Raw genomic sequence first — 27770 nt, forward strand, 5'->3', positions numbered from 1 at the left:
CTGATGCTGGAAATCTTTCCTTTCAACAGCCATCACCATCTACAGTAACTCTTTGAAGAATTTGAATTAATATGAGCTACAACAACATTTAATTGCCCTTTAGGATCAATGAAGTATTTTTTATACTGAATTTGAATTTGATTGTGCTGTAAAATGGCACTATGTGCCTGGAAATGGACTTTAGTGTTCTAAATTGGCAAATCATCGTTCTGCCTAGAAAATGGCCGCTGTGCGAGTATATCACCCATAGTCATTTGTTGACCTGATGAACATTGGTTGGGAAAATGTTACATATCGCAAAACCTTAGTGTAAACTTGAAATATTTTACGGCAACAAAACCAAGGCAGAGTGTTGAATGCTAACAATATGATGAAACCTTAATTTCTGTTTTATCCCATAAGGACCCATCTGGTTTGACAATCTCCAGTGCACTGGAAAAGAGAGGACGCTGGCTCTGTGTCCATCCAACGGGATTGGTGTTTCAGACTGCAAACACACCGAAGATGTAGGCGTCGTGTGCAGCGACCGCAGGATCCCTGGATTTAAATTTGTCAACACATTGCCCAATCATGTGGAGGTAAACGTCTCCAAAAGCTGCATGCGTCTTTCATATTTCCTTCTTATTATTGTCCTTGTGGTCTGTGGGCCTCGGAGATACCAGGTGGTGCTTTTGGTTTGTTCTGATGTAACTTCTGTCCAACAACAACTTTAAAATGTAATGTTTTTCTTGTTATTTGAGCTTGTTATTTAACCTGACAAACTGACCTCTTCTGAATGCATATTCCGATTTCTTGAGTATAACTGTACTTCCCTTTTAATTTCAAAATAGGAGAACCTACATAAATAAAGGGTGTCAGTAGTAAAACACTCAAGTTCTCTTTGGCAAAGACATCTCATAGGGTTTTATTATGAATTATTTAATTAGGAATGGGCGAGATATTTTGTTATATCCATAAAACTCATCATGAGCCTTTGTGAGATCTTGTGGTGAATATGCAGTGTTCAGTGATCATGTAGTCTCTAAAGTAGGGTTAGTAAACAGAATTCCTGATTTTCTGAAAGTTGAAAACAAATCTAAGTTGTAGCTCTCTCACAAAGACCAAAATTCTTCTATTATTATTGGTAAAATTATCAAAAGAAGAAGATCCTATTTATACGGCACATTTTCAGCAACAAGGCAGTTCAAAAGTCTAGTTTGTAGAACGGGTTTGAAGCCCAAAATAGTGTTTTTGCCCCACAGCTTTACTCAGAGTCATTAAGGATGTTTTCACACCTGGTAGTACAGTAGACTCAGTTCGATTGGGGGCCAAAGCTACAACGATTGTTACATTTTCAGTTGATGCGGTTTGCTTTCAAACTGCATTCTGTCAAACGATCCAAACTAACTGAAAAACCATCTCACCCCTTCGCTTGCAACAAGAACTACTGAAGGAAGTGACAAGAAAACTTCTGAAGAAGACAATGAGTGCAACTTCCGTCTTCACGAAATGTAAACAAAAATGGAGGTGCACCAGATTTTAGCGATTCAAGGATTTCTCTTTTGTATTCGGGAGAAAGCCACGAGCCATTTCTCCTGCTTGCACCAGATTCTCGTTTTTGTTTTGGTTCTATTTGCCCAGAATGACCTGTACTATAGTTTGCTTCCTGCTCTTGGAGCGGTCTCTGATCCACTTGCATTCACATATGCATTGGAACTGTGCCAGAATTCACTTCAACTGAACACAGGCCGAGATTTGTAGGAGGACCAGAGTTTATTTTCTTTTGTCTGCATCACAGTTCGATTGAGTATTCACACCTCCTCAACCAAAGTCTCCAAAGTCTTCTAAAGCTGGTGTTGAGTTCACACCAAACACGTTCTGAACGTCAGGGGCGTCTGATTTACATTCAAGGTGTATGTGGAGGCGCGTGGTGCCGTTGCGGGGCGTTTCGAGTGTCCAGTGCGGCACGATTTGAAATGTTTGGAGTGTTTTGAGCGTTTGAAGAGCCGAGCACGTCCAACATGTCCGACGCTCCACATAGATTTTGAATGTAAACTGGACGCGTTTGGAGTGAACGCATCATAGCAGGCAGTGCACAGGAGAAAAAATGCTGCAAGATTTGACTTATCCAAGGGACAGCTTAGATTGAATGCTTGTCAGAAAAATGTAAATGGGTAACATTCAAATTTAGATGGGACAGACTGTATGGCCTAGCCCTACCTTCTGGAAGACCTCGGTCTCTGCGTAGGGGTTGTGATGATGCATATTTTAAGAAAACTTTACAAAGAGTGTGATGCAATTCTATCAAACTATAAGACCGTAAAAAATGTTTTGTTTTAAAAAACGAAGGACATCAAAGTTTAAGGATAAAGTTTCCTCATATGTTGGAAGTCAAAAAGTCTTGATGCTTCATATTCACAATTTTACTTACAGTGGGGGATTTCTACACAATCCCTACATGGGAAATTCTTAGAGTCAGAGTTTTTGTATTCAATAAACATTTACCCAACCCAAATCCCAGTACAGTGGACTCGAGGTATTCCCAGGGATTTGGAACCACAGTTGCCTGCGCATAGTTCAAATCTGTGAATACTTGAGGCCTCCTCTAAAAAGGCTTCTAGCTGCTGGTTGCAATAGTTCACACACCAAATATACCCTAAGCAGCATTAATACACATACTGTCTTAACTTGTCTTAACACTGCTGTAGAAGCTAACATCTTCGGTCTTCCTTTGTCTGCACTTGGAATGTGGGGTGAATCAGCTTCACGGAAAATAAATGTAGCTCCCGGATTGTTCGGAATTTGCGAACACCAGCCAATAGTGTGTCAAGTAGCATCGTGCCCAGTCATTTCAGCTTACAACGCTGTGATCCACAAATAGGCAGATTTTCCATGAATAAATTGGAGTTACGTTCCACAGAAAAATCCGACAGTATCGAATGCTGAGGCCTTACTTGGAATGTTTCTGTCAGATGTGACCATGTAGCGCTGCATTGAGAAAACAGTACTGCTAAAAAAAAATCCCTTTGGGTTTGGTACAACAAAACTCAAAATTGATAGCTGATCGCAGGGTCCTTTAAAAATAGCCTTAAGCGTCTCAGTGAAAGTGAAGCTGAGCAGGTAATTATGAGCTGTTTGTGCTCGTAACTGTCAGTCATTTAGCCAACACTTTTAAGGCCCTTCTGACCGGACTGAGCAGCCAGCTCTGAGCTACCACCACCAGTCCAAAGTGTTCTGCACTCCTTGCAGGCCTCGCACATTCCAACGTTGTGAGCTCACTGCAGATCGGACTTAATGCTGTGACTCTGTTATCCTTTCTTTTTTTTCTTTTTTTTGCTTCTCCTTGGGAAGCTTAGGAACTAACACAGACATTTCCTCCAGAAATTAATAGTGACTGTAAAATAGAGTTTAACTTAAGAGGAAGTAATGGGCCTTGATGAAGCAAGCGATTAGTAACTGTGGTGCCACACTTGCCTACAGAATTTGCGGCTCCAAGCAAGTTTGACCAGTCACGTCATTTGATCAAGTCAATATAGAAGATTTATTAAAGAGGCAGTATTATGTAAAATTGACTTTTTTGAGCTTTACATCATGTTATAATGTTATTCCAGGAGTTTTGCCTTGATTCTTTCATGCATGTTTGAGAAACACTTTAATCTCCCGTGGCAACCATTCATAACGCCTGGATGGACCTAGTTCAGCCTTTGAGGTTCAGCTCCTCCTCAGAGCTGCCGTGTCCAAGCTTCAGAGCTTCCGCCTCACAGAGCAGCCCTCCCACGTGACTGCCCCACTCAGCTCCTTCAGACTAGCCAGCATCAATTAGCAAACACCTGGCAGAACTGAACATCAGCTGAGCTCATTATAGGAGCACTGGTTAAAATGTTGTTAAAGCGTTAATAGAAAGGAGATGTTGTGATGACTTCCCAAAGGCATAGTGTTGGAAAGAGCAGGACTTTCTTAAAGAGACAGAGGCCCAATTTCAAGGTATTTAATTATAAAGTAAAATTTATTTCATGTCATATTTGTAATTTGCAGCATTTTTATAACAACTGAAGGTAACATAGTTACTTCATTGTGGCTGGAAAACCCATAACACTGTCTCTTTAAGGTCCCGATCATTGCACAAAAATTTTTGCTAGAGTATTTTAATCTAACAATTGATTGCTTTGACATCCCTGTTTGAGTTAAAAACAACAAACTCAGATCACAGAGGGTTTTGTTTCAGGGTGTTGTTTGGACTAGTGTGTGAGCTGTTCCATGGTGTTATTGCTTAGTGTGTTTTGGGGGAAACGTCTGTGCGTCCGAACAGCTGATATTGTTTGTGAAAGGGTGATTTGGTTTATTAATATACTGCCCAACAGTAGTTGTTTTCAAACAGCAAATAAACTCAAGAGGAAGAACTGTTTTATTCGTCACACAGCTGATATAGAGACAGTGCGAGCTGCTCACGACAGGAGAGCTACAGACTTTTTGGGGCCTGCCATGCAAAGCAATGGCAGGAACCTATTGCTATTCTCCCAATTCTTTATTTTTCATCCGTAACCGTTAATGCGGCTCATACCGCTGGGTGCACACCTACAAATGAGGTATCAAAACGTGCAGAAAATTCACGCCATTGGAGCTATTACTTCTGGTGGGATTTGGGCTTAACGTGGCGACATAATTCGCAAAAAATGACGGAAAAACCCCCATTATAAGTCAATGGGAAAAATCCTGGAAATACCCTATTTTTGAGGATTTTCTGTGTCATCACGAATTCACGTAGAAATACCATTCGAATTTCATTTTGTAGATACGTCTGTGATCTCTTCGAAAGTGAAGACGGCTCGTCGATACCAGTTACGGTTTGTCCACAATTTGTCTCTAAGCGACCCAAAGTTTCTCATTTTTCCGAAAATTAGAGTGAGAGCCAGGGCCTTTAGATCTCGGCTAGAGTGAGAAATTGTTGGATAAATTGTATTATTAGTAATTATCAAATATTTGTTGTATCATGTAGCCTTGTAGTTACATTTTAGATAATGTTTCTGTGTGTTAAATAACTTTGATTCTATCCTGAGACTTCCCTGGGAAATAGGGGTGACAGCTACTCTCAGCAGCTGTTGTCCTGCAGGACTTCCTACAAGACGGAGGTGTTAATTGCTCCCAGCAGAGTTTTACAGGCCTGACAATAAACTCTGCTCTGTGCTGCTTTGTGATACAAAGCCGTTGCTTTGAAGCTATGCAATGTGTCTTGTTCCACACCGGGCCTGGAGCAAGAAAGATTTAGAGTATAGATAACGTGTGTCTAGACTAGTGAATGTTATTTAGCGCTGCAACCATATGATGAATGCTTTGACCCCACCCCATAGGGTTGCAGCGCCCCGTGTGGCAGGGTTTCCTGAAATCAATAAAATAGAGGAGCGGGAGATGTGTTTTCCAGAGCGGTTGGAGATTTGTAACTGGAAGCACATCTCTGTCTGCTCTCCTCGCGAGAAACAAAGAATCTAACTCTCTTGTCTTCCTGTGTTTTGTTTAATTAGGTATTTAGACCTGACAGAAATGAAGAGATTTTTTGAGCCCAAAATAATTGGGGCCTGCCATGCAAAGCAATGGCAGGAACCTATTACTATTGTCGGAGAAAGCGTTTCTTTAATTGGGGCCTGCCATGCAAAGCAATGGCAGGAACCTATTACTCTACACCCAACAAGGGTCTCTTTAATCTTTATTTTTCTTCCGTAACCGTTAATGCGGCTCATACCGCTGCGTGCACACCTACAAATGAGGTATCAAAACGTGCCGAAAATTCACGCCATTGGAGCTATTACTTTTGGTGGGATTTGGGGTTAACATGGCGACATAATTTGCAAAAAACGACGGAAAACCCCCATTATAAGTCAATGGGAAAAATCCTAAAAATACCCTATTTTTGAGGATTTTCTGTGTCGTCACGAATTCACGTAGAAATGCCATTCAAATTTCATTTTGTAGATATGTCCGTGATTTCTTTGAAAGTGAAGACGGCTCGTCCATACCAATTACGGTTTGTCCACAATTTGTCTCTAAGCGACCCAACGTTTTTCATTTTTCCTAAAATTAGAGTGTGCCTCAGACTGATTTCCCCTCTGCTAGAGTGAGAAATGAAGAGAATTTTTGACCCCAAAATAATTTTGAAATCACGCCATCACGCCCACAAATATCGCACGATTGGTATCAAAATCGGTCCTGACATTGATATGCATGCCTCCTCCGGTAAAATGTTTTCGAAATTTATCTAGACCGTACGGTTTTCTGTCACGGTACTTCAGAGCAAAGTCATGCGACAGGATTTTCTGAGGCTGTCTCCCATGTATTTGACTAAAATTTCAGATCTGGGCTTACAGTACGCCATGGTTGTTGCTTTTCTTCCTGCTTACACGTATCAGGACGCAGAATAGTGACGTTTGTCGAGTATCAATGACATTCAGGTTGGATGAATCCCACCAGGACGTTAGATCACCTTTGAATCGGATACGCATCCGATCGGTCTGTGTCTTTCTAAGCAGTCATTCCTCCTGTTGCTTCTTATCATTAATGGGTGTTTATGTGTTCAGTTTTAATTTTTTCTTATAGAGAGACTGGTCCCTCTATTGTGAATTTCTTTCAATAATCAATTGACATTACAACGACTTAATAGCCTTATAATTATAATGGATGAATAAATGTTTGTTTTTAGTTTCACCAAGGGATTGTGCCTCTTCCTGAAAACCAACAAAGGCAGCATAAAGTTTTCTGTGCATGGAGATTCAAATTAAAGTGGGCTTCATGCATAACACTCAGGGTGGCCATGGTGACAGGACGTCAGGCTCTTCAGGAGTTGAACCCCTCTGAGATCAAAAATCACAGGAAGGCTGAAGCGAACCGCTTTGGCTGTTTTTGTTTGAGCCACGATGTGACTGTTTGGAAGTTTACGCTTTCTTTAAAACTCTTTGACACTTGATGATAGACTTGATGTACTTTGATATTTAAATATTGATGTGAAAGCAGGTGAATGCTCGTGTTCTTGTTGGAGCTCTTTAACAAATTCTATTAAATCTAGCCATGAATGCTTATATGATTGCTTTTTCTCTAATAGACTGATCACAATAGCCTGTCATCAGCAATAGTTGATTCTGACTATCTGTAGTTTTATTGTCTTATTTGCCCAGTTTTCTCTGTCTTACTTTTCAGATACAAGATTGTTTTATTTCGGAGCTTACTCATTTTCTTTTCTTTCCTTTGCCATCCTCTTACGGTGTCTCTCAGTTTCAACCTCCACACTTGACTTATTCTTGTTTTTCTAACAGACTCTTAATCGGCAATTACTACAGCAACAAAAAAGGTTATGCACAGGAGTTGACAGAATTGTGTTGTCATGGGATGTGCTAAAGGCAAAACGCAGCATCCACTGAGTTTAATGATCCTGAGTGCCTCTGTTTAAAATCTGTCTCTAAATCACGCATGTACATGACACAGTTGGTTAAAGAGCTGCGAGTGTGATTTTGCCTACATGGATGCACACAAGCAGGCCGTCGATGATGGATGACCTCAAGTTTTGGATAAACCATATTTGCATCAGTCTGCTTTCCTAAAACGGCAACGTTTCGTAGTCAAATTACTGAGTTTATTTATACAGAGCTGGTTTACAACAAGACATATCCAAACAAACATTTCTATTTCATATAGAAACAATTTTTTCAAATCAATCTAGCTGTAAAGACAGGTTACATACATTCCAATTCAATCCCAGTTGTATTACAATTAAGTTAGTTTGTAATGCCAGCTGGCTCAAATTGAATTGGTCAAGCAACGATTAAGTATGTCATAAGAAAAAAAAAATGATGGTATCACACTGTCAATTGTACATCATTCATTCTAAGGCACGTGCAAAGTATGTAACAGGATGTATTGCAAATGAGAAATAGCCTACATATAGATTTGACGGAAGTTGATGTTTCAGAAAACTTTTAACTTCACATTTGAATCTACCTTTAATGGGGCGTCAGATAAACCAACATGAGTAAAAGATAGGAAAAAGCCGGCAGCTCTTGGCTCATATGGCTCACAAAAAACATTGTACGTTAACATTATTGCTCTCTTAGTGAATGATGCAAATTTTATTAATTTACTTATTCATGTATTTATCTACTTATTATGTAGAAGACAGGAAGCAGAGTCACGATAAAACTTAAAGCAACAACTGTGAAACACTATGGGAAAAAAACTGTCAAACAGAAGAAGTTTTTGCCTGAATAGTCTGCATCTGTGTGTTTTTTTTAGAAAACGTTTCAGCATAGGTAATACAACTTGGTATAAGTTGGTATGAGTATAGAACTTGCTGCTGGTCCTCTCTGAAGTCTCAGCCCTCTTTGTTTGCTGGGATCAGAAGCTTTTTTCTGCTGTAGCTTCCTAATTCCTCAAAAAGCATGTGGTGATACATATATATGTTTTGCCTTCTTTGATTTTTGTTTCCATTCAATTTAAATAAAATGTCTCAAGATAATTGGGGCCTGCCCATAGCAATGCATAAGGAGAGCAGTGACTGACTTGCGAAGGGACAAGGGAGCACTGGGACCACCAGGGGGCGATGAGGGAGGACTGGGAGACACGACATAAAAATGAATGACAGGAGTTTGAACCTCCCGTAGTTCTAAGAGAGCAGTTGTTTGGATCCTGGCAGAGCTTTTTACCGTGTGCGGTTCTGGTGGGTCGTCAGTTTATGAGCTTCTTTGATGTTTGCCGAACTGGTCCATAAATTTATGCAAAACTGTAAGCTTGAATACAATAACTTAAACTTACTACCTGTCTCTTGGTGTTTTATTCACACTCGGCTCCTCAGCCGAACCTTTCTGACTGCCTATTACCATATTTGTAGTCAGGCGCCTAGCCTTAGTTAGCAATACATGTGACTTTATCCACAACAACATAGAAGCACAATTTATGCTGTTATGGGAAGATTCTTACTTGGCCTCACTAGAAGCTCAACAATTCAGAGTTTCTGATAAATCCTTTATTGTCACTAGCTAAATATCATATTCACTGTTCCAGGTAGGGGAAGCCATGCCTTGCTGCATTTTACCATGAAGTTAAGTTTTATATCCCGACCATCAAAGACAAAAAATAGATATTAAAACAATTGAAATCTGTATTGCTTTGAATGTACAGTTGGGAACCGAAGCCCCTTAGCTTTTTCTTTTTCTTGAACATGTTTATCTGTATTTGTTTTTTCTTGAGGCAGAACAAATGTTTCTCTCTGTCGTTATACAGTGTTAGTAAAGTTTTTTTTTTTAAAAAACATCCCCCCTTCCCCCCACACCCAACAGACTTCTTGTGGCTATGATGTTGAACTGTGATGTCACACATCCTGTTTGTGACATCACTGGTGACTGTCTTTGTATTCCCAGATTCCACAGAGAAATTCATTTGCAGTTTAAGGTTCGAACGAGAAAGAAACAATGGCGGAGAAAGATTTCACGTTACAAAAGTTAGAGATTCTCCAGAAGAACCAGATGAAGCTGAACAGTGAAAATGAGCAGCTTCAGAAAACAGTGGAGAGTCTGAAGAGGAAACTAGAGAGACTGAACAGGACCGATGACTCAACAAATTGGCATGTAGAGAATTGCAAACTCATAAGTTCGAATGGGTATTATAAAAAACAAATGATTAAAGTTAATTTGGAATTGGAGGAAGCGAGAACAACAATTGAAAGAATGCAAAATGATTATTGCAACATGCAACAATTAACAATTAAACTAGAACGGAAGCGGGCCATGGCAAAAAATGACGCGGAAAAATCTTTAAAAGAAAAGTCAGAAAAACTGCTGTGCCTTACTAGGGAGAACGAGGAATTAAATAAGGAGATCGTGGCTTTAAAAATCAAGATAGACAGAATGGAATCCAGGGTGGAAAAAACCAAGATTGAGCCACAAATTGATCAAACACAGGAGGAAGAAACACCAAAACCGAATATATTCCGGAGAGTTGGGCGTATTTTTGTTGACATGTATAATTCGGGAACGCTGAGGTACTGGGTGCCACCCTGGATTTTTTAATAACTGAAAAAAATTTCAGGTAACTGGACGTAAGTATTGGGGGGTCACTGTGTTGTGAAAACTGGTATGAGGAGGTGGGATCATTCCAGACTAATGCAGACAACAGATCATGAAGGCCTGAGCAAGTGAATCTTGCATTTTGATTTTTTGATGATTATGGGACAAGATATTTTGAATTTACTTATGATGATCATACACCATATATAAAACTGTAATTGAAGTAATAATCAAACAATGTGTTAGATACAGAGGCAAGGGAAAAAGGCAAGTCCGAACATGTCAGGACTTGCCCCAGAGCTGTGTCCCAATTAAGGATCTGAAACTAAGATGGTCACGAGGAAAGTAAGGGAGGGAAGCAGGGTATATGTGGGAATGGCTGGGACTTTCCGATGAGGTAGTTGCATGCTCAAGAGGTCACGTACGCCTTATAGAGGCATGGGTTGAAAGGGTATATAAGGCCAAGGGGACCAAGAAGAGAGGTCTGGCACCCTGGAGCCATGGGGAAGTTGAGACTTCGCACCGCCAGAAGGGACAAGACCCCTTGACCCTCAGCCCTGGTTCCTGATTTGGCTGCCTTACTCTGCCTCAACCCTAGGATCTCAAAGTTGCAGCAACAGACTTGGAGAAAAGACAAAGGTGACTGAGTGATGAAGATCTGAAGTGTTCGAAGGACAACAGCCAGGTCTGCTTTGCTTCTATTTCAAAGAGGATTTTGACTAGTCTGTAACAAGCGCACGTTGTACTTAGAGGGGGCGCTACCGTTAATAGGAGTGGTTATTGAGGTTGTGCAGGTGTGAGGGCTACTCAGCTGATTGCTTCTTAACTGGAAAAGGCCATAACTCTTGGACTGTAGGTAGTTAAAGGCTAGTTGAGTCTCCTTCGACACCAGCTTAGATAGATCATCTCTACTAGACTTGCTTCAGGGTAATACTCGAAGGCTTAGAGATTTTTTGGACCCGTTGGACGGAGAGCTGGTCAGTAGTCACTCCTTGGATGTTGTGAGGTTGAGGGCGGGGCTGACTATTGCGTAACGACAGCTGGTACCATAACGCTGTGGGGTTAGCGACAGCAGAGAGGAGAACTTGGGGGGTAGCTGGTACCAGGATGTTTGAGGATAGCGCCAGCAGAGAGGGGAGCTTGGGGGGTTGCTGGTACCAGGATGTTTGGGGATAGCGACAGCAGAGAGGGGAGCTTGGGGGGTTGCTGGTACCAGGATGTTTGGGGATAGCGACAGCAGAGAGGGGAGCTTGGGGGGTTGCTGGTACCAGGATGTTTGGGGATAGCGACAGCAGAGAGGGGAGCTTGGGGGGTTGCTGGTACCAGGATGTTTGGGGATAGCGACAGCAGAGAGGGGAGCTTGGGGGGTTGCTGGTACCAGGATGTTTGGGGATAGCGACAGCAGAGAGGGGAGCTTGGGGGGTTGCTGGTACCAGGATGTTTGGGGATAGCGCCAGCAGAGAGGGGAGCTTGGGGGGTTGCTGGTACCGGTTGCTGGTACCAGGATGTTTGGGGATAGCGACAATAGAGAGGGGAGCTTGGGGGGTTGCTGGTACCAGGATGTTTGGGGATAGTGACAGCAGAGAGGGGAGCTTGGGGGGTTGCTGGTACCAGGATGTTTGGGGATAGCGCCAGCAGAGAGGGGAGCTTGGGGGGTTGCTGGTACCAGGATGTTTGGGGATAGCGACAGCAGAGAGGGGAACTATCATTGTTTCCTCAAGAAATGCTTTACAAATGTCACAGTTAAGACTTTTAAGACATGCATATTAAATGTGCAGCTATTCACATGAAGTATTTAAAATAAGTTATGCTTTATGATATTTTCTTTGCAGAAAAGACAATAGAACAATAGTTAATTGAGAACTTTCTAAGCTCTTCTGGATGCAGATCAGAGCATGTTTACTTAGGGAATATTAGAGCAGTTTACCATATATTTATTTCTCTGTTTTCTTAATTAACTAAGTGGGAGGAGACATTAGAGAAGGAAAAGTGGAAAAGACAGAATTATTAAAGTAGAAGTTTAAAGTATACCGTTGTCTTTCTCATTCACCCAGATTCCTTAGATCAGGGGTCACCAACCTTTTAGAGACTGGGAGCTACTTCACGGGTCCAGAGTAACACGAAGGGCTACTTGTCTGATACAGACATAAATTGTCTTGGCTATATATATATATATATATATATATATATATATATATATATATATATATATATATATATATATATATATATATGATTACATGCTGCCTGATCATGTTAATGTTAGGGACTACTGACAGTAGTTATCAGTAATAATTTACCATGGCAGCTATGGTTAATTGCTATTATGTGATCAGAAGTTCTTAGTTCAGAGTTTTGAGTTTGATTCCCTTTTGGAGCTTTTCTGTGTGATTCTAAATTGCCCACAAGTGACTGAGAGTTTGGATTGTTGCAGCAGCAGCTGTACAGCTGGACGCACTGAGAGATTTTCCTTTAAATTAAAAAAAGAAAAGTTATTGTATTTCTATTATCCAACCCTGTTTACTAATAACAAAATTATGGAGAAGAAAAAGTTATTTTGTGCCAAAACATCTTGTATGTAGCGCGCATCAGTGTGAGTCTGTGGGGGTCAAAGGGCACCCAAAGCCTAAATCTTATTGGTCAGTTTGCTTTTTCTGTGAGCTAAAAATGATGAGTGGAGTTTGAACCTCCCGTAGTTATAAGATTTCGCCAATCCTCCTCTTTCCGTGGATCTCACTGCTTCGCTTCAATGTCTTTATTATTTAGCATCGTTTGTGTAAAAAAAAGAAAAAAGAAATAAAAGGGTGCGCTGCTTTAGTGGTTTAGTTTTGTGCCGATGTTTGCGCGTTGGAGAGGTGGTTGTGCTCCTGCAGGTCAGGTGCAGTGATAGTTTTGTACCTTCCAATCTGTCAGACATTTTTTTTCGACATCTGCTTGTGTCAGCCCGCAGGTGACCCGTCAGCTGTTCAGTTCACAAAATCACAAAAAAGCTAATAAACCGACAACCCGCCAGAACCGCGCACTGTAAAAAGCTCAGGCAGAACCTGAGGTTCAAATAATGAGTGGTTCAAACTCCAGTCATCATTTTTAACTCACAGAAAAAGAAAACTGACCTATAAGATTTAGGCTTTGGCGTTCCCCACCTCACCAACTTAAAACTCTGAACTAAGAACGTCTGACCACAATATAGCAATTAACCATAGCTGTCCTTACTGATAACTATTGTGCATAGTCCCTAACATTAATATGATCAGGCAGCATGTAATCATATTTACTTAAATGAATTTTTGTTGTAAAGAAAATTTATGTCTGTATCAAACAAGTAGCCCTTCGTGTTACTCTGAACCTGTGAAGTAGCTACCGGTCTCAAAGAGGTTGGTGACCCCTGGTCTAAAAATAGCCAGACTTACCATGATTTTATGTAAAAAGAAATCAACTGTTAAGTACTATTTTTTTTTTTAAAAAAATGGTTTCCACTAGTATTTTAACCATTTTCTTTCTTTCCAACAAGAATCCAAACAAGTGTTTGTAGTTGGAAGTTCTCTTTTCCATGACATCATCTTCATTCCAAATTTCTAAAATCTTCAACATTTCAAGGTTAGAAAATTTGTATCCCTAACCTTCTTGAAAACAAGAAGGTTAAAACAAGAATGTCTTGCATGGCAGGCACCTATTGTTCCACACCTAATAAAACTTCTCTTTATTGGGGCCTAATATTAGCCTGCATTATCTTGTTATTTCAGGTTAAGGCACTGGCTTGCGCAGAAAGTGCCTATCTATTAGCTTTAGCCTTTAACCTAATGCTAATAGATAGGACTACAAAAACGCCATATCTCTAGTTCTAACTAACACTGAATTAAAACAGAGGGCTGAGCTGCCATTTAGAACTACTGGCTGTTTTGCCAGTAAATAACTCATTTAACCTAAACAACAATTCTATATGAAGCTTACTGAAAATTTCAAGATAAAAGCCTCAATATCCCACTGAGGATAGTCACAGATTGACTTCCATGCATTTCTGAAACATTTCTGAGCTCAGCAAACACCATCTTTCTCTCATCGCTGTTATTACTGTGAGTGAGGTAGAGAATATGAATCGCGGTACTATTGGAGACGACAAATAGCCCTCTCAGATGCTTCAAACGGTTTTCAAGTACGTATCACGGTTCCCGAACGGGAAGGAGTTGTTAGGACTGCTTTTTTCAGTCAAACTGGCTGGCTCAAAGAAATGGAATTCTGTCAGCCCTGAGTGTCTGACAGACAAGCTTCATTACCATAGCAACAGAACAAAGAACAGGACAGGGCAGAGCAGCTGATTAGGACTACAAAAACGCATCACTGTAGTTCTAACTATGGCAGAACATGCAGGTTAGGACTACGACATGGCAGAACTGTCAGTTACTACAGAGGAGGACTGAGTCTGCCTTTAGAACTACTTGTGTTTTGGGCATTTTATAGCTGATTTTACCCAACCATTGTTACACATGGGATTAGTGTGGCCATTTTAAATTAATCTTAATAAAAATGTCAAAATAAAAGCCTTGACAGTTTTTACATCAGGTAATTGCTCTTTCGGGCATTATATAACTGATTTCACCCAATCGCTGTTACTCATGGGATTAGTTTGGACATTTAAAATGAAGCTTACTGAACATTTCAAAATAAAAGCCTGAATATTCCTCTCAGATCTTTCAGAAAAACAAACTACTTCAAACTACTGGAATTCTGTCTCTTCCTGTCTGCTTCATCACGCGACAGCTGGGCTGCTCTTTAGAACTACAATGACTCAAGGTTAGGACTACAACATGGCGGAACTGTCAGTTACTACAGAGGAGGACTGAGCTGGCCTTTAGAACTACTTGTGTTTTGGGCATTTTATAATTGATTTTACCCAACCATTGTTACACATGGGATTAGTGTGGCCATTTAAAATGAAGCTTATTAAACATTTCAAAATAAAAGCATTGACAATTTTTACATCAGGTAATTGCTCTTTTGGGCATTATAGAAATTATTTAACCCAATCACTGTTACTCATGGGATTAGTTTGGACATTTAAAATGAAGTATACTTAAAATTTCAAAATAAAAGCCTTAATACTCCCCTCTGGTTAGTGCACGGCCGTAGGCGGTGCAATAATTTTAGCCTGTATTATCTTTCTCTCTTAGGTTAGTGCGCTGCCTTTCATAGCAAGGCAGTACATTAACATTAGCACAAACATTAGCACTTCACTGCCCTCCACTAGTGCACCGCCATAGGTGATGCAATAATATTACCTTGCATTATATTTTTCTCTCAGGTCAGGTCACTGTCTTGCGCAGTAGCTAATCTTAGCATTGATGCTAATTTTTAGCATCCGAACACTGGGTCCAAACCGACAGGCACACTTTGGCAGGCCCCGGTTAAATTTCTTCAGGAATTTTCTAGTTCAAATTGATATTTATTTGGAAAAATGAACTGAAAAGGATGGAATGTTTGTGTACTGCTTACTACCAAATGAATAGTGAAGTATTTCAAGCAATACTAAAGTGAATTGAATTGTGACGTTCTTAACAATACTTCGCCTAGAAATATTTTTCCAATTGTGCGGGGAAGAGGTGCACCGATAAATCGGCCAGCCGATAAATCGGCCCAGATTTTCTTTATTTTGGGAGATAAGTGATCAGCAGTGATCACAGTTGATAAAACTCACTCCGCTGTTGCCAACTCTGCAACTTTATTGCAATGTTTAGCAACATTTCAGACCAAAAAAAAAAATCAGTATTGGCCAAAATCGCTTTTTAAAGATTGGTAGTCAGTGAACACTCAGAAAACTACCCTACTGAGAGCGGCAGGTCCCATCTACCCGACGACAGTTTGGTTAAAGACGTTTCCTAACGGAGGATTTTTTTCCCTCACTAAATGAAAGCTCTCAGTGTTTAGCCTAATGTTTACCAGGAGTGCTAATAGATGAAGGAGATGGAGATGTCCTTGGACTTTAGAGCCAAGCAGATGATGATGATTTTCTCCACAGAGTGCAGATGGACATGTCGAGACGTATGGAGCCAGACTGGGATCATAGCCTAAAAAAACCCCAACAAAACCAAACAAAAAAGACCTTCAGACTCAGCTTTTCCATTTACTGAAATAAGTCAGATGGGCCCCCAGCGTGTAAAACACACCCAGCTGGGAGCAGCGCTCCACCGCTGAGGCCTGGCCCTATCATCCAGGCAGGCGCGCCGTAATGGCAGCCATGAACTGAATGTTGCTGGGGGGTTTTAGTGGTTTGGGATGATTATTAGGCTGCATGCAGAGACTCTATCAGGTGAGCCAGAATAACCCACACAGGAAATGGCGAGAGAGTGAGGTAAGACGGAGGTGAAACGTGAAGCCCTCCTGGCTGCCGCTGCTCACCCCGTCAGCCCCGTTCACGTTCTCCTGCATTCTCTGGCATTTTGTGACAGACACAAAGTAAACATGTCATTCCATGACTTTTCTCTGCGGTCTGAGGTTCCCTTGGCTTGCCTGGCTATATTCAGCTCTGTCTCTCTCAGCGGTCCAGTAAACAACACAGTGACCCTCAGTTGTGCTGCTCTGAAGTGGCTGTCACCTCATCTTTCCACTGCCTGCTCATCTGTCCTTTTATGGCTTTGAGGAAGTCCACTGACCTTCAGTTTATTCTGATTTGGGTTATGATAAATGATAGACGATTAGCATCAATAGAAAACACATCCGATAGAACTTTCAATCATTTCACTGAACTCTAATCCAGAACCGCACAGCATTCTGGGGGATGTAGGCAAAGGAAACGCTTTGGCTGCTCAACCTTTCACAGCCACATAAGCAAGATCAGTCATTGGTAAACAAGTCAACGACTCGATGCAATCTGCTGGGTTTCCTTAGAAACTTTTTTAATCACTCTGAATTAACAGAGCCCACTGTACCGTTTGATAGGATCAATTCGAATGTATGTGTAATTTAATTTAAATGATTTTTTAGGGTTTTTTTGCTTTGCCTCTTACTCCCACTATTCCCCTCCACTTTGGGAGTTTGTGTCGGTGAGCGTAGAGAGGCAGCGCCAACTTCCTTAAACTGAACAGAGACAGAAAGAACCAAATAGATCACGGCAGGTGAGAACCAGGAAAAGAAACAAGAATCACAACAAAAGAAGAACAATGACTTGATAAAAATACAAAAGTAAACTAAAAGTGTCCGCTTGCAAATAGAACAAATGCATTTAAAACCAATAAGCATTCTATTGCAAACAAAAATGTTGTTTTGGACGAAGAAGTAAATGGTGCATGTTATAGGAGAGCATGCAGTGGGGTTTTATCTCGTTTTTGTCACGCTGCTCTTAAATAAAATGTTTTAGTAATATTATTACAAGTCCATATAATCTGTATTTATCATGGTGAGTAGAGCTGCGTGATATATTGCAAATATATCACCAACGCACTGTGACATTAACTTTGTAATGTCACAGTGCAACGCTAACGTCACAATACATTAATACTGTAATGTTAATTAACAACATTAAAAACATTTAATACTTTCGATAAGCATTAAAACGGTTCCAAATGCTGTTTGGAATGCTGAATTTTGCTCCATATTACTGGAATGTGGAGCAAAATATTCCTGTAATATTTTGCACTGCTTTTTATACCAGTGATCTATTATACCTTCTGAATGCAGTCTCTCTGATTATGTGGTCATACCTGACTCAGATGGTAGCTGAAAATATTAAAGCTAAACAAAGAGCAGTGGAAATATTTGAAAGACAGAAGAGAGAAAAATGTTGGTTTTATCCAAACTAATATCGTCTCAGTGTTGGAACTGCTTGGCCTTCTGGTATCAGGCTACTGCGCTGGAAACATCCAGAACATTTGTCTAAGGATGGCGCTCGGCGCTGGCTCAGAGCGCAGCGCTCTCAGTAATTAGGATTAGGAGTCATTTGGTGGATGGATGCATTTGTATCCCTTCCCTTTGAGGATTAGAGCCATGTGTTGCTGGTTCCATGGTGTGGATTTTATCCGGTGCAAACATGATTCACATTAAAGATTTGACCGCGCAACCTAAAGCTAGATGGTTTGTTTGTGTTTGGCTCGTTTCCCAGTGCGGGGACAGACCCCGCACTGGAATACACCGGACCGGGCATGATGGGGAAACGAGTTAAACACAGAGAGCGAAACTGTTTTAAAAAATCGCGTTTTTCGTTCCCTTCTGCTCAATGAGATTTTGTTAGTCAAACGCCTGATGTACTCTCAGTGGAAAGCAGCACTGTGGGTTTTTCTTTTTTCTTCTGTTTTTAACCTGTTTAAGCTCATCATGAGACATTCTGATCCCTGAGCACTGCAGTCATTTTCCACATGCTTCAACTTTTATGCCATGTTGAATCACTTCATTTCCATTAAGTCATTGTCTCTATAATTTATGCTCCAGTATGGCTCACAGTGTCCCAGTGCCGTGAAGCATCTGTTTCCAGTTTGTTAACAAAAGGCCCATTTTAATGGCTCTGAACAGAGGAAGTGAGAGGCAGTGTTCCCTGTTTTCTGTAAATAACTGCAAAAAACACATAATCCTGGATTCCCGTGCACCTGGTCAGATAGTCGTTGCCAAAAATTTTGCTCACTATAATTTTGCTTTACATCGGCACTGGATTCATACTGAAGATCGCACCAAACACATTCAGGAGTAAATCTGCTCATTAAAGCTTTTTATGAAAAACTGTTTTGTTTTTTTATATTTGTTGACACTGTCACCATGTTGTGACAATATGGCATGAGACATAATCTGTGAAAAGAATCATACTCATCTGCCTTCTCCCAGTAACTAGAAACAACCAATCAGAGCCAGGAGGAGGGGCTTAGCGCTGTCAATAACCTTCTGTGAGGCGCTGCTCATTCTCTCTTTCCTTCTAAGGCTAGTTAGCATGGCCACCGATGACGGCGGATAAACAGTTTTTTTGGTAACGTGTAGTTGTTTAGCAAGTTAATCAGCAGGTTGATTGACAGCACTAGGACCCGCCTCCTGGCTCTGATTGGCTGTTTTAGTTGGGAGTGGTGCATTTCTTCAGACGGCAGTAGTGGCTCAGACAGGAGGTGGAGGAGATCCATCTTTTCATAGATTATCTGTCTCATATTATACTGTCACAACCCAGTGACAGTTTTAATGTAAAAGACATATTTTTTTTTATATAAAAGTTACATTTTCTGTTTCTTTTTATTAAAGTTTTATTTCTTTTCTTTTAGAACTATGGCCGTGTTGATGCCATCAACAGAAAATCAGAAATCTGACATTTGAAATCGTTCTGCACTTTTAGTTTTCTCAGCCTTCATTCCAAACAATGTTGACAATGTTTTTGTGTATTCCAAAAACATTGTTTGTCATTTGGCTGTCCTTCCCTGTTGCGGCGAGTCCTTCAAAAATGTCATTTTCGTGGTCTCCACTAGTTAGACATACTTGTGCATGTGCTGTATATTTTCATTTTCAAGTTTTTCCTGAAATAAAAAGAAATATCTAAACCACTGTAAGTGACATCTAAAGCTGTGATGGGCTGCGGTCTATCGAATGTCTCGGCCAAAGGCTGCTGGAAATAGGGACCACCAAACATCCCAGCCTAACCCAGAAACCGTGTTGGAGGTAATCTACCTTGGACACCGCGCTGTATGATGATAGGTTGGAGCATCCAGAAAGAAAAATCCAGATTGTGTCTGTTCATTATTGATAGAAGCCCGACTCCCTCTGCCTAACACACTAACGAGCGCTCACTGCTGTAACTGTTGTAAATTGTTGCAAATTAATTCTCATTTCTATTGATCCAAGAGAAAGGAATCAGAAAGGTATGGAATGTTCATGAGATGTGGACTTTTAAAAAAAAATGTATTGGAAAGGGACACGCGAATGTTGGAGAAGTTTGATTGTTTTGCTGTAGCAAATTTTCCATTTCTTATAAACGTACATAACCATACGAGTCTGTCGTAGCAGCTGGATGCTCGTACTGAACCAGGTTCTGGTTCTGCTGGAGGTTTCTTCCTGTTAAAGGGGAGCTTTTCCTCTCCACTGTCACCGCATGCATGTTCAGTTCAGATTACTGTAAAGTCGACGGGCCAATGCAATCTGATGTGTTTCCATCTGTAGAAACGTTTTAGACTACTTTGAATAATTAACTGAGCTTACTGTCCTGTTTGATAGCCAGGGTCTAATGTGTGACTGATTTTTTTCTTAAAGTGCCTCAAGACAATGCTTTTGTTGTGAATAAGTGCTATTGAAATAAACTGAACTTAAAAAGGTCAAAACAAAACAAAAGTCAAGCCTTGTCTCAGCCAAGCCTGTGTTGAAGTAAATTTTGGCTCCTTTAAATCCTCCCATCAGGTCATCTCCCTGATGCTTTTCCCATCTGCAGCCATTTTCAGGAAAAGGGCTTCACTCCTGAGACTCAGCTGAAACAAAACACACATGTGAGGAAGTCAGTGCATTTCCAAGTCAGATTAGCTAGGCTTTTTTTTTTTGTTTTTTTTTGTTTTTGTACCCCAGAAATATGCTCCTAATCTAAACAGGAAGTTCATCAAGATAAATCCCAAGGAAAGAAAATGGGAGCATGTAAAGAGGTGGAGCTGGAACCAGGAAACGGAGCGAACAGGATCCGTTTCACAAAGCTCAGTGAGACAATCCAACTCTGCCAATGAGAAGGGATTCTTTATCATTTACTCTATATTCAGTTTATACACATGTACAGTATATTCATATCCAGTAATTATTGTGTACCAAAATGTTAGTTTTTTTATAAAATTTCACATTCCCCCAGACTAAAATGATTAATGTGCAGCGGATAGAAAAACTGATGATGTTTTCTCTCTCCTGCCATCTGCCCTTCTGTGGAGGAACATGTCAATTGTGGAAACCCTCCTCTCTCATTATTCCATGTCAGGGTTTTATTTTTTTGGGTTCAGCATGAGAAAAGTCTGTGAGGAACCTGACCGATTTCCCCACTAATTAGATGTTCTCAGTCCATGCTGTCACTTTAAAAATACCCTAAAAAAAAAATCTAAAAAGCAGCGTTTTATCGTCTGACGTTATGTCCAAGTTAAGTCCCTAAACATACAGAAGAGTCTACTGTATATTTGTCCGGCCAAAACGTTGTTACCTTGGAAACAGGAGGCCAAAATGCAACGAGACGTTTGTGTTTTACAGAGGTTTCGCTACGTTGCTACTGTTATGGATTTAGTCCTCTTTCACGTGCATATCAATAAATGAGTTGTGCAGTATGTCACAGATATTAATTCATTTATTTTTAATTGAACCTTGAAATTTCTGTCTTCCATCTTTGAAAAAACATGACAGCAATTAACCAGTTTCCTTGTGAATACAGCCTAGGTGGTGAATGAATACAACAAATGACGATTATGTCTCTCACATCAAGCACTCTAAAAAAACAAGAGAGATAATTTTCAAGTAGTAATGTGAGCATGGTGGGTTGTTGAGGATGTGCTTCGCTAGCAAAACTGTTCTGATCTGTGAGGCAACTTCGAAAGCTGTTAGGGTGAAAAACAACAGTTCCTCTGCTATATTGTTTCATTAACGTCAGCCTGTTCTGTGGATCCTTAAGACCGCAGAGACTGAAATCTGATTGGACGAAACACGGGTAATCCACACGGACATGTACAGGAAGCGGCGCAGCCAAGAGAAAAGCTACAAACAAAAAGAAAATAAGTATTGGAGGTAAATTAGTAGCATTTATTTGAACAAACGTTATAATTCAGGTTGTAAATGTTTGTTAGGGATTCTGAAATGCTGAGGCCTGCAGGAGCGCCCACTACTGCGAACATTCAAAATGGAAGCCAACACAAAGCTAAATTCAATGTTCATGTCTAAGTTGTGCAATCACTGCCCAGGCCATGTACTTCAACTCTGCAGCCATTGACAAAGTAGATAGAAATGGTTTGAGGGGGGGGGAGGGGGGGGGGGGACAAAAATCATGAAAAAAAGTGTGTAGAAGCATAATTCCAGTTGCAGATTTACTGGTGGGACATTGAAGCACTTTTATACCTCTTTGAAGCTTGTCACGTTGTTTAACATTAACAAGCTAATTAGTTGTGAAAATGTTTTTTGCCATCTGGAAAAGATTTTACTGACAGCACACAGAGGTCAGGGGTCGCAGACATGGAGCGTGAAGGGCCAGGGTGTCGCTGGTTCCATCTTATGTAACACAGGAAGTGCAGTCTCTAGACAAATGCAACAAACAGTCTGCTTAAAAAAATGTTTGCGTTTGAAAACCGCAATGATGCAAATTTCGGTTTCACTGCATCTAAAGTCCAGGAAAGCCATTCAGACCACTCTGACAAAAGAAAGCTCCATCAGGTAAAAACCAGAGGTGTGTGCGCACTGCAGTCTGTTCATCACCTGTTCTCATTATTTGAAGGGCCGTGTTAAAAGCGCTCTGCCTGACATATTTCTCTCGATGTTCTTCCACAGAACCTTGACATTCATGTGGAGGATGTGCGCATTCGAGCCATCCTGTCCTCCTACCGTAAGCGGATCCCTGTGACCGAGGGCTACGTGGAGGTGAAAGATGGCGGCAAATGGAAGCAGATCTGCAACGCAGAGTGGAACGAGTTTAACAGCAGAGTCATCTGTGGCATGTTTGGCTTCCCAGGGGAGAGGAGGTTCAATGCCAGAGTCTACAAGTAAGCATGGGTGTGTTGTTCTGGTGGGGCAATGAAACGCTTGCACAGAAATTCAACGTGTTAACTGGCGCAGTGTGTTTGGGAGCATAATGTTCTACTTTTCGTGTAACTCAGTGAAAGTCTTCTTCATGGAAGGGAGAGGTTTATTGAAGGAATGTCTTCAACCACGTTGACTTTAAGGCGATTCTTCAGAATCGCCTTAAAGAGTTGCAAAAACAACAAATTGTTGTTTCTATGTGAATCAGGTTAGATGTAATAACAGACCATTCTTGAGGAAAGATGAGTGTATGATATAAATGCCTCAGAAGGAGGAGCTTAATTGAGTTAGAATTTCTTCTAAAATTTCATGGGTGAGTTGGTGAAATTTAGCCATTTTCTCTACATTTGTCTGCTAGGCATATCATTTGTACTGGACTTGATGATAAAGTGCTCTGTAAGCAGATGGTTGACATTTCAGAGTCAGGCGTACTGACTGCCAAAATTTCTCACGAGAAATTCCTTCATTTCCCACAATCCAAATGGATATTGGTGAGTTTGATGAACTGGTTAGGCGTTCAGCCAGGCCTGTCACCGCTGTATGTTGGGAGCAACATGAAACTGCTACTGTGCATGTTACACAACACGTTCTTGCTAGGTAACCAAAAAGTGAGTTGATGCTATCTAATCCTTCATTAGCTGGGCTAAGAGAGGTTGAGCGAAATTTTAGATCGAAAACGATCTACCAACTCATCAGGATAGAGGCAAGAGTAGATTTGACTGAAAGTTTCCACAGTGCTGTTCTTAAGAAAACGTTTTAGTCAACGGAAGTTGTACTTTCAAAGTTAACAGAAAAATGATCAGTCAATGCAACATCAATTAAAGACCTTGGAAGTATTTACACCCTTATTGGTTATCAAGCCCAGAGTGTGTCCCTGGCTGCATGTTGCCTGTTTCACATGTTGAGTCAAACCAAAGTTCTGAAGTATATCACAGCTTCTTTGCCTCTCAGTCTGATTTTGAAATCTCCCACAATTATGAAACAGTCATCAGTATGTAAAACAGACAAGATCTCACTAAAGTCATTGGGGGAAAAAATTAGATTAGATTCTCAAACATTGGGTGATCATTAACATCAGACATGGGGGAAGCAGATTGTCTTCGTCCTCTTTGCATCTACTGACTGTCCCATCACCGACAGTAAGAACTTTTGGTATGTTTTCTCTTTTCTGGGCCAATTTAGGAGGAACCTGGTGCTAGTGCTACACAGAGAGCACAAGAGGTTCAAAAACTACATTTTTTTTCATTTTTTTTTAGCCAAAGTGTAAGCCATGCTGCTGTGATTGTTAAATATGTATCCAGAGTAGCACAGGTGTGTGTGACATCAGACACTGTAACCCGTACCTGACTCCTGGCTGTCTGGCATCAGTGCATTACACTCAGCTCATGGAAGGCCTGAGAAACCCCTGATGGATCATAAATCCTGCTTACGTAAGGAAGCTCTCCGTCCTACTAGCCACAAATTAAACACGGCCCTCCATTAAAACTTCCAGGACTCTAGATAACCGTACATTTTCTGTCTGCTCACGCTGGAAGTCTCCTGCTTTAGGTAACCGCAGCGGAGAACAGATGCTCCCCAACTTTCCGTCTACGTGTCAGGCTGCTCGTGCATCAGCCTTGTGAAACATACAGTGTGCTTCCACGGTCTGCCATTATGAGAACAGAGCCAGGAACAGCAGCAGTTTCATAATCCCGACTTTCACAAGTCCAGCTGTTTCATCCATACAGTAGATTTTTAAGGTTTTGGAAAGTGGAAAATGTTCACTTTCAATTTATATATAAATGTTTTTTTTTTTTACAATCAATTAATAAAGATGAAAAATATGTGATTTGAAGTAGATTAAAAGCTACGGTAAATGGGGATTCTTGTGCATGTCATTCTCTAATGAGTCTTAAAACATTTAAAAAGTTTGTCAAAACCAATTTATCTGTTTTAAGAAACATGTAAATCTTCTTACATTTTCTTAATCATAACCAACTATAGACTCACAGATTATGTTCATATTTCTATCTGAAGCTATTCTGAGTGTTTTCTGGATTGCTGTGAGGCTGGTTGCTTGTTTACAGATTGCAAATCTGGATGTTTTTGACTTCCTGCTTTAAGACTAAGAATGACAGTTAGCTGTTGTGCTAATTTCGGCATCCAAAGATCAGACAGTGCAATTCTCAGAGGAATGGAGCAATCTTTTAGTCAGAGGACTAAAAGACTACATACTGATCTGATGACAAGTAAATACAGAGCCCGGATCACCGATACCGATCCTGACGCCGATACTTTTTATTTAAGTTTGACGCATCATCAAACTTCTGACCTGTAGGCGGTTTTGTGGTAGGACAAAATTTGGACAAAGTTTATAAATACATGAATAACATGATTTGTGTGCAGTTTTTCTAAATAAACAAAAGACTATCATCTGAAAACAAATTGAAACAAATTCTTCTTTGAGGTAAAGTTGAGAAGCTATAACACAAAAATAAAGTAAAATTTCAGGAGGGAATCTGGAACTAAAGTATCGATTTCACCACACCAGCATAGATCCAATACTGATACGGTGTTGGTGTCAATATCCCGATAATGTGGATCGATCTGCCCACCTCTACTTATAGACCGATGAGACCAATAGTTTTGGCTCTAACATCCAGCGACGTCACACTCACTGTTAGGCGAAGTGGGTGGAGTTCACAAATTCAAGTTATTTTGCAGCCACCAGTGATTTCCTTCTATTTACCAAAGTATCCTAGAGCCACAGAGTCACAGCTCTGCACCACAGGGCTTGATGTGAGGCCGTCTCAGTGTCTCAAAAATGTTGTTCCATTCATCTATAATTGGAAATGCTGAGCTGCACAGCCTCAGGATGAATCAAGATGCGTCCCTCTGACTGCTGGGACATGTTCAGAGCCTCTCAGCGGCCCTAAACGTGATGAAGCGAGTGAGGGACATGAAAGGAAGGAGAGCTGGGCTCCATATGGACAGAACAGAACGAGCAGCTTGTGAGCAGACAGCGGAGCCGGTCCTAAGCCGGCTGCTTTGAACACCAGCTCTGGAGAGCTTCCAGTCGGCAGCTAGCTGCTCCTTGCCAGCTCCCAGATGAAAAACCATCGGTGCCTGTCCTGACCTGCTCAGCTTTTTGTATCTGCACCACAGAGACGGTTTTATTGATTGCAGTACTTTCAGATTTCTGTAAATGTAAAGTGCGTTTTATGGGTAGAATTTATTGTTATCATTAGAGATGAGACAGGAAGACAGGAGAAGATCATTAAATACATAACAGAGGATTATTCAGAACCGGAGTGGATGAGATTACCACATGCTGTTATGTGACATGCTAATAATATTATAACTTGCCCCAATTAAATTGTGTGGCTTATTAATTTCATACACAGCAAAAACAGAAAATCTTACCAAGTATTTATGGCCTAGTTTCTTGTGCAAAGATGTTGGTACACTTGAAATAAGGCAAAACTTGACTCATAAACAACTTTTCAGCAAGAAAAAGGAGGTTGTTTTAAGTCAATAATTCATTAATATTGATGTTAAATTACTACTGTCATAGGCAGATTAATTCACTTATAACATGGAGAAAAATCTCGTTAGGGCGCTCTGGATTCATCTGACCAGAGCATCTGCTCTTCCACATCATGTGATTTTTTTTTTGAGTAAATTTCACAAAATCAAGCTTGAATTTGTTTTGCTCCTCCGTCTGTCCAGGATGTTTGCTCGCAGAAGGAAGCCAACATACTGGGACTTCTCTGTCAACTGCACTGGCACCGAGGCCCACCTGTCCAGCTGCAAGCTGGGTCAGATACTAGCCAGAAAGTCCAATGACACGTGCGCTGGAGGGATGCCGGTGGTGGTGAGCTGCGTGCCTGGCAGAGCCTTCGCCCCGGCGCCCATGACAGGGTATAGGAAGGCCTTCAGACAAGAGGTAACCACGGCTACGCCTCAGCATAATAAAGTCTTCAGCTCTTTGGGGGTATTATGGTAAAGTGGGTAAAGTAATTTGCTACTTAAACTTAAGCCGCAGTTGCTTATGAAATCTCTCAGCTCTTCCAGAAATTAAATTAAATTAGTGGTACAGTTTTATGAATTTCATAGACCTGCATGATTAAGAAGACAATTTATAGTAAAGACACAAGAGGTTGGTCAGGATTGTCCATAATGCTCTGAATTTTATATTATATTTAGTTTATATTCAAAATGTAATGTAATTTTTCTTACTGTGGGATGTTTAAAATATGAAGTCATTTCCATTCTCTACAAAATATATAGAAATCTGAACCTTCAAAATAAGAGCATAAAAATAGTTATCATCAAACATGTTTGATGATAACATTAAACCAAATAAATCCACCCAGACTGAAGTTGAAAATTGGACGTTCTGCTGCTAGCACTTAGCGTTCGCCAACAATTCATGGGCAGAAGTGAGGGTGTTGCGCAACACAAATAATCACCCGGCTGGAACACGGTGCGCTAAAGAACAAAACATAATTTAACAAAGCTTCAAGGCAGATAATTAGCCTTGGGGAATTTTAATAATTGATGTACTTTAATTACCTCGAGGAATCACTGCAGCCCTAATTTTGAGATTAGTTGTGTAGCAAGCAAAGACATAGTTCTGCTTTGGTTGACGGTGTTGGCGAACACAGATGTTAGCATGCTAATCTGCATCATGTAGTCACAAAAGCACTGAAGGCGCCTCCTCCATATTTATGGGAGCTCTGTTGATGTTTGGTGGAAAAAAGAAATGATGACAGAGACAGAGATGTGCGCTATGAGAAAACATCAACTGCTAACAATGCTAAAGTTAGCATCTGCCTCTTTAGCATCAGAACTTCCTATGAACTCTGAACGATTCCTTAAGCAGTCTGGATCACATTTGATCGCTTCTAGATGAAAATGTAAATTACTTGCACTGCTCGGACTGAACTGGATCATTTGAGCAAAATTAGACACTTTTGAAATCTTTCTTCTATTTTTAGAAAAACAAAAATGTCAAGGTGAAGGTCAAATTTTTATATACAGCACATTTCCGACAGCACAGGTTGTCAG

At 40.6% G+C, this 27770-nt stretch overlaps 1 protein-coding gene across 2 annotated transcripts in view; it reads left to right on the forward strand.

Moving 5' to 3' along the window:
- The window catches only part of loxl2 (lysyl oxidase like 2), a 45043-nt gene that overhangs the window by 3124 nt on the left and 14149 nt on the right, over positions 1–27770 (forward strand). For both annotated transcript variants that reach the window (XM_014471599.2, XM_023343625.1), the window contains exons 3-5: positions 403–578; positions 22473–22684; positions 26430–26646. In XM_014471599.2, the coding sequence (XP_014327085.1) occupies positions 403–578; positions 22473–22684; positions 26430–26646 (605 nt within the window). The remainder of the gene's footprint in view (positions 1–402; positions 579–22472; positions 22685–26429; positions 26647–27770) is intronic.

The sequence above is a fragment of the Xiphophorus maculatus genome, chromosome 12 (assembly GCF_002775205.1).
Source record: "Xiphophorus maculatus strain JP 163 A chromosome 12, X_maculatus-5.0-male, whole genome shotgun sequence".
NCBI classification, from domain to species: Eukaryota; Metazoa; Chordata; class Actinopteri; order Cyprinodontiformes; family Poeciliidae; genus Xiphophorus; species Xiphophorus maculatus.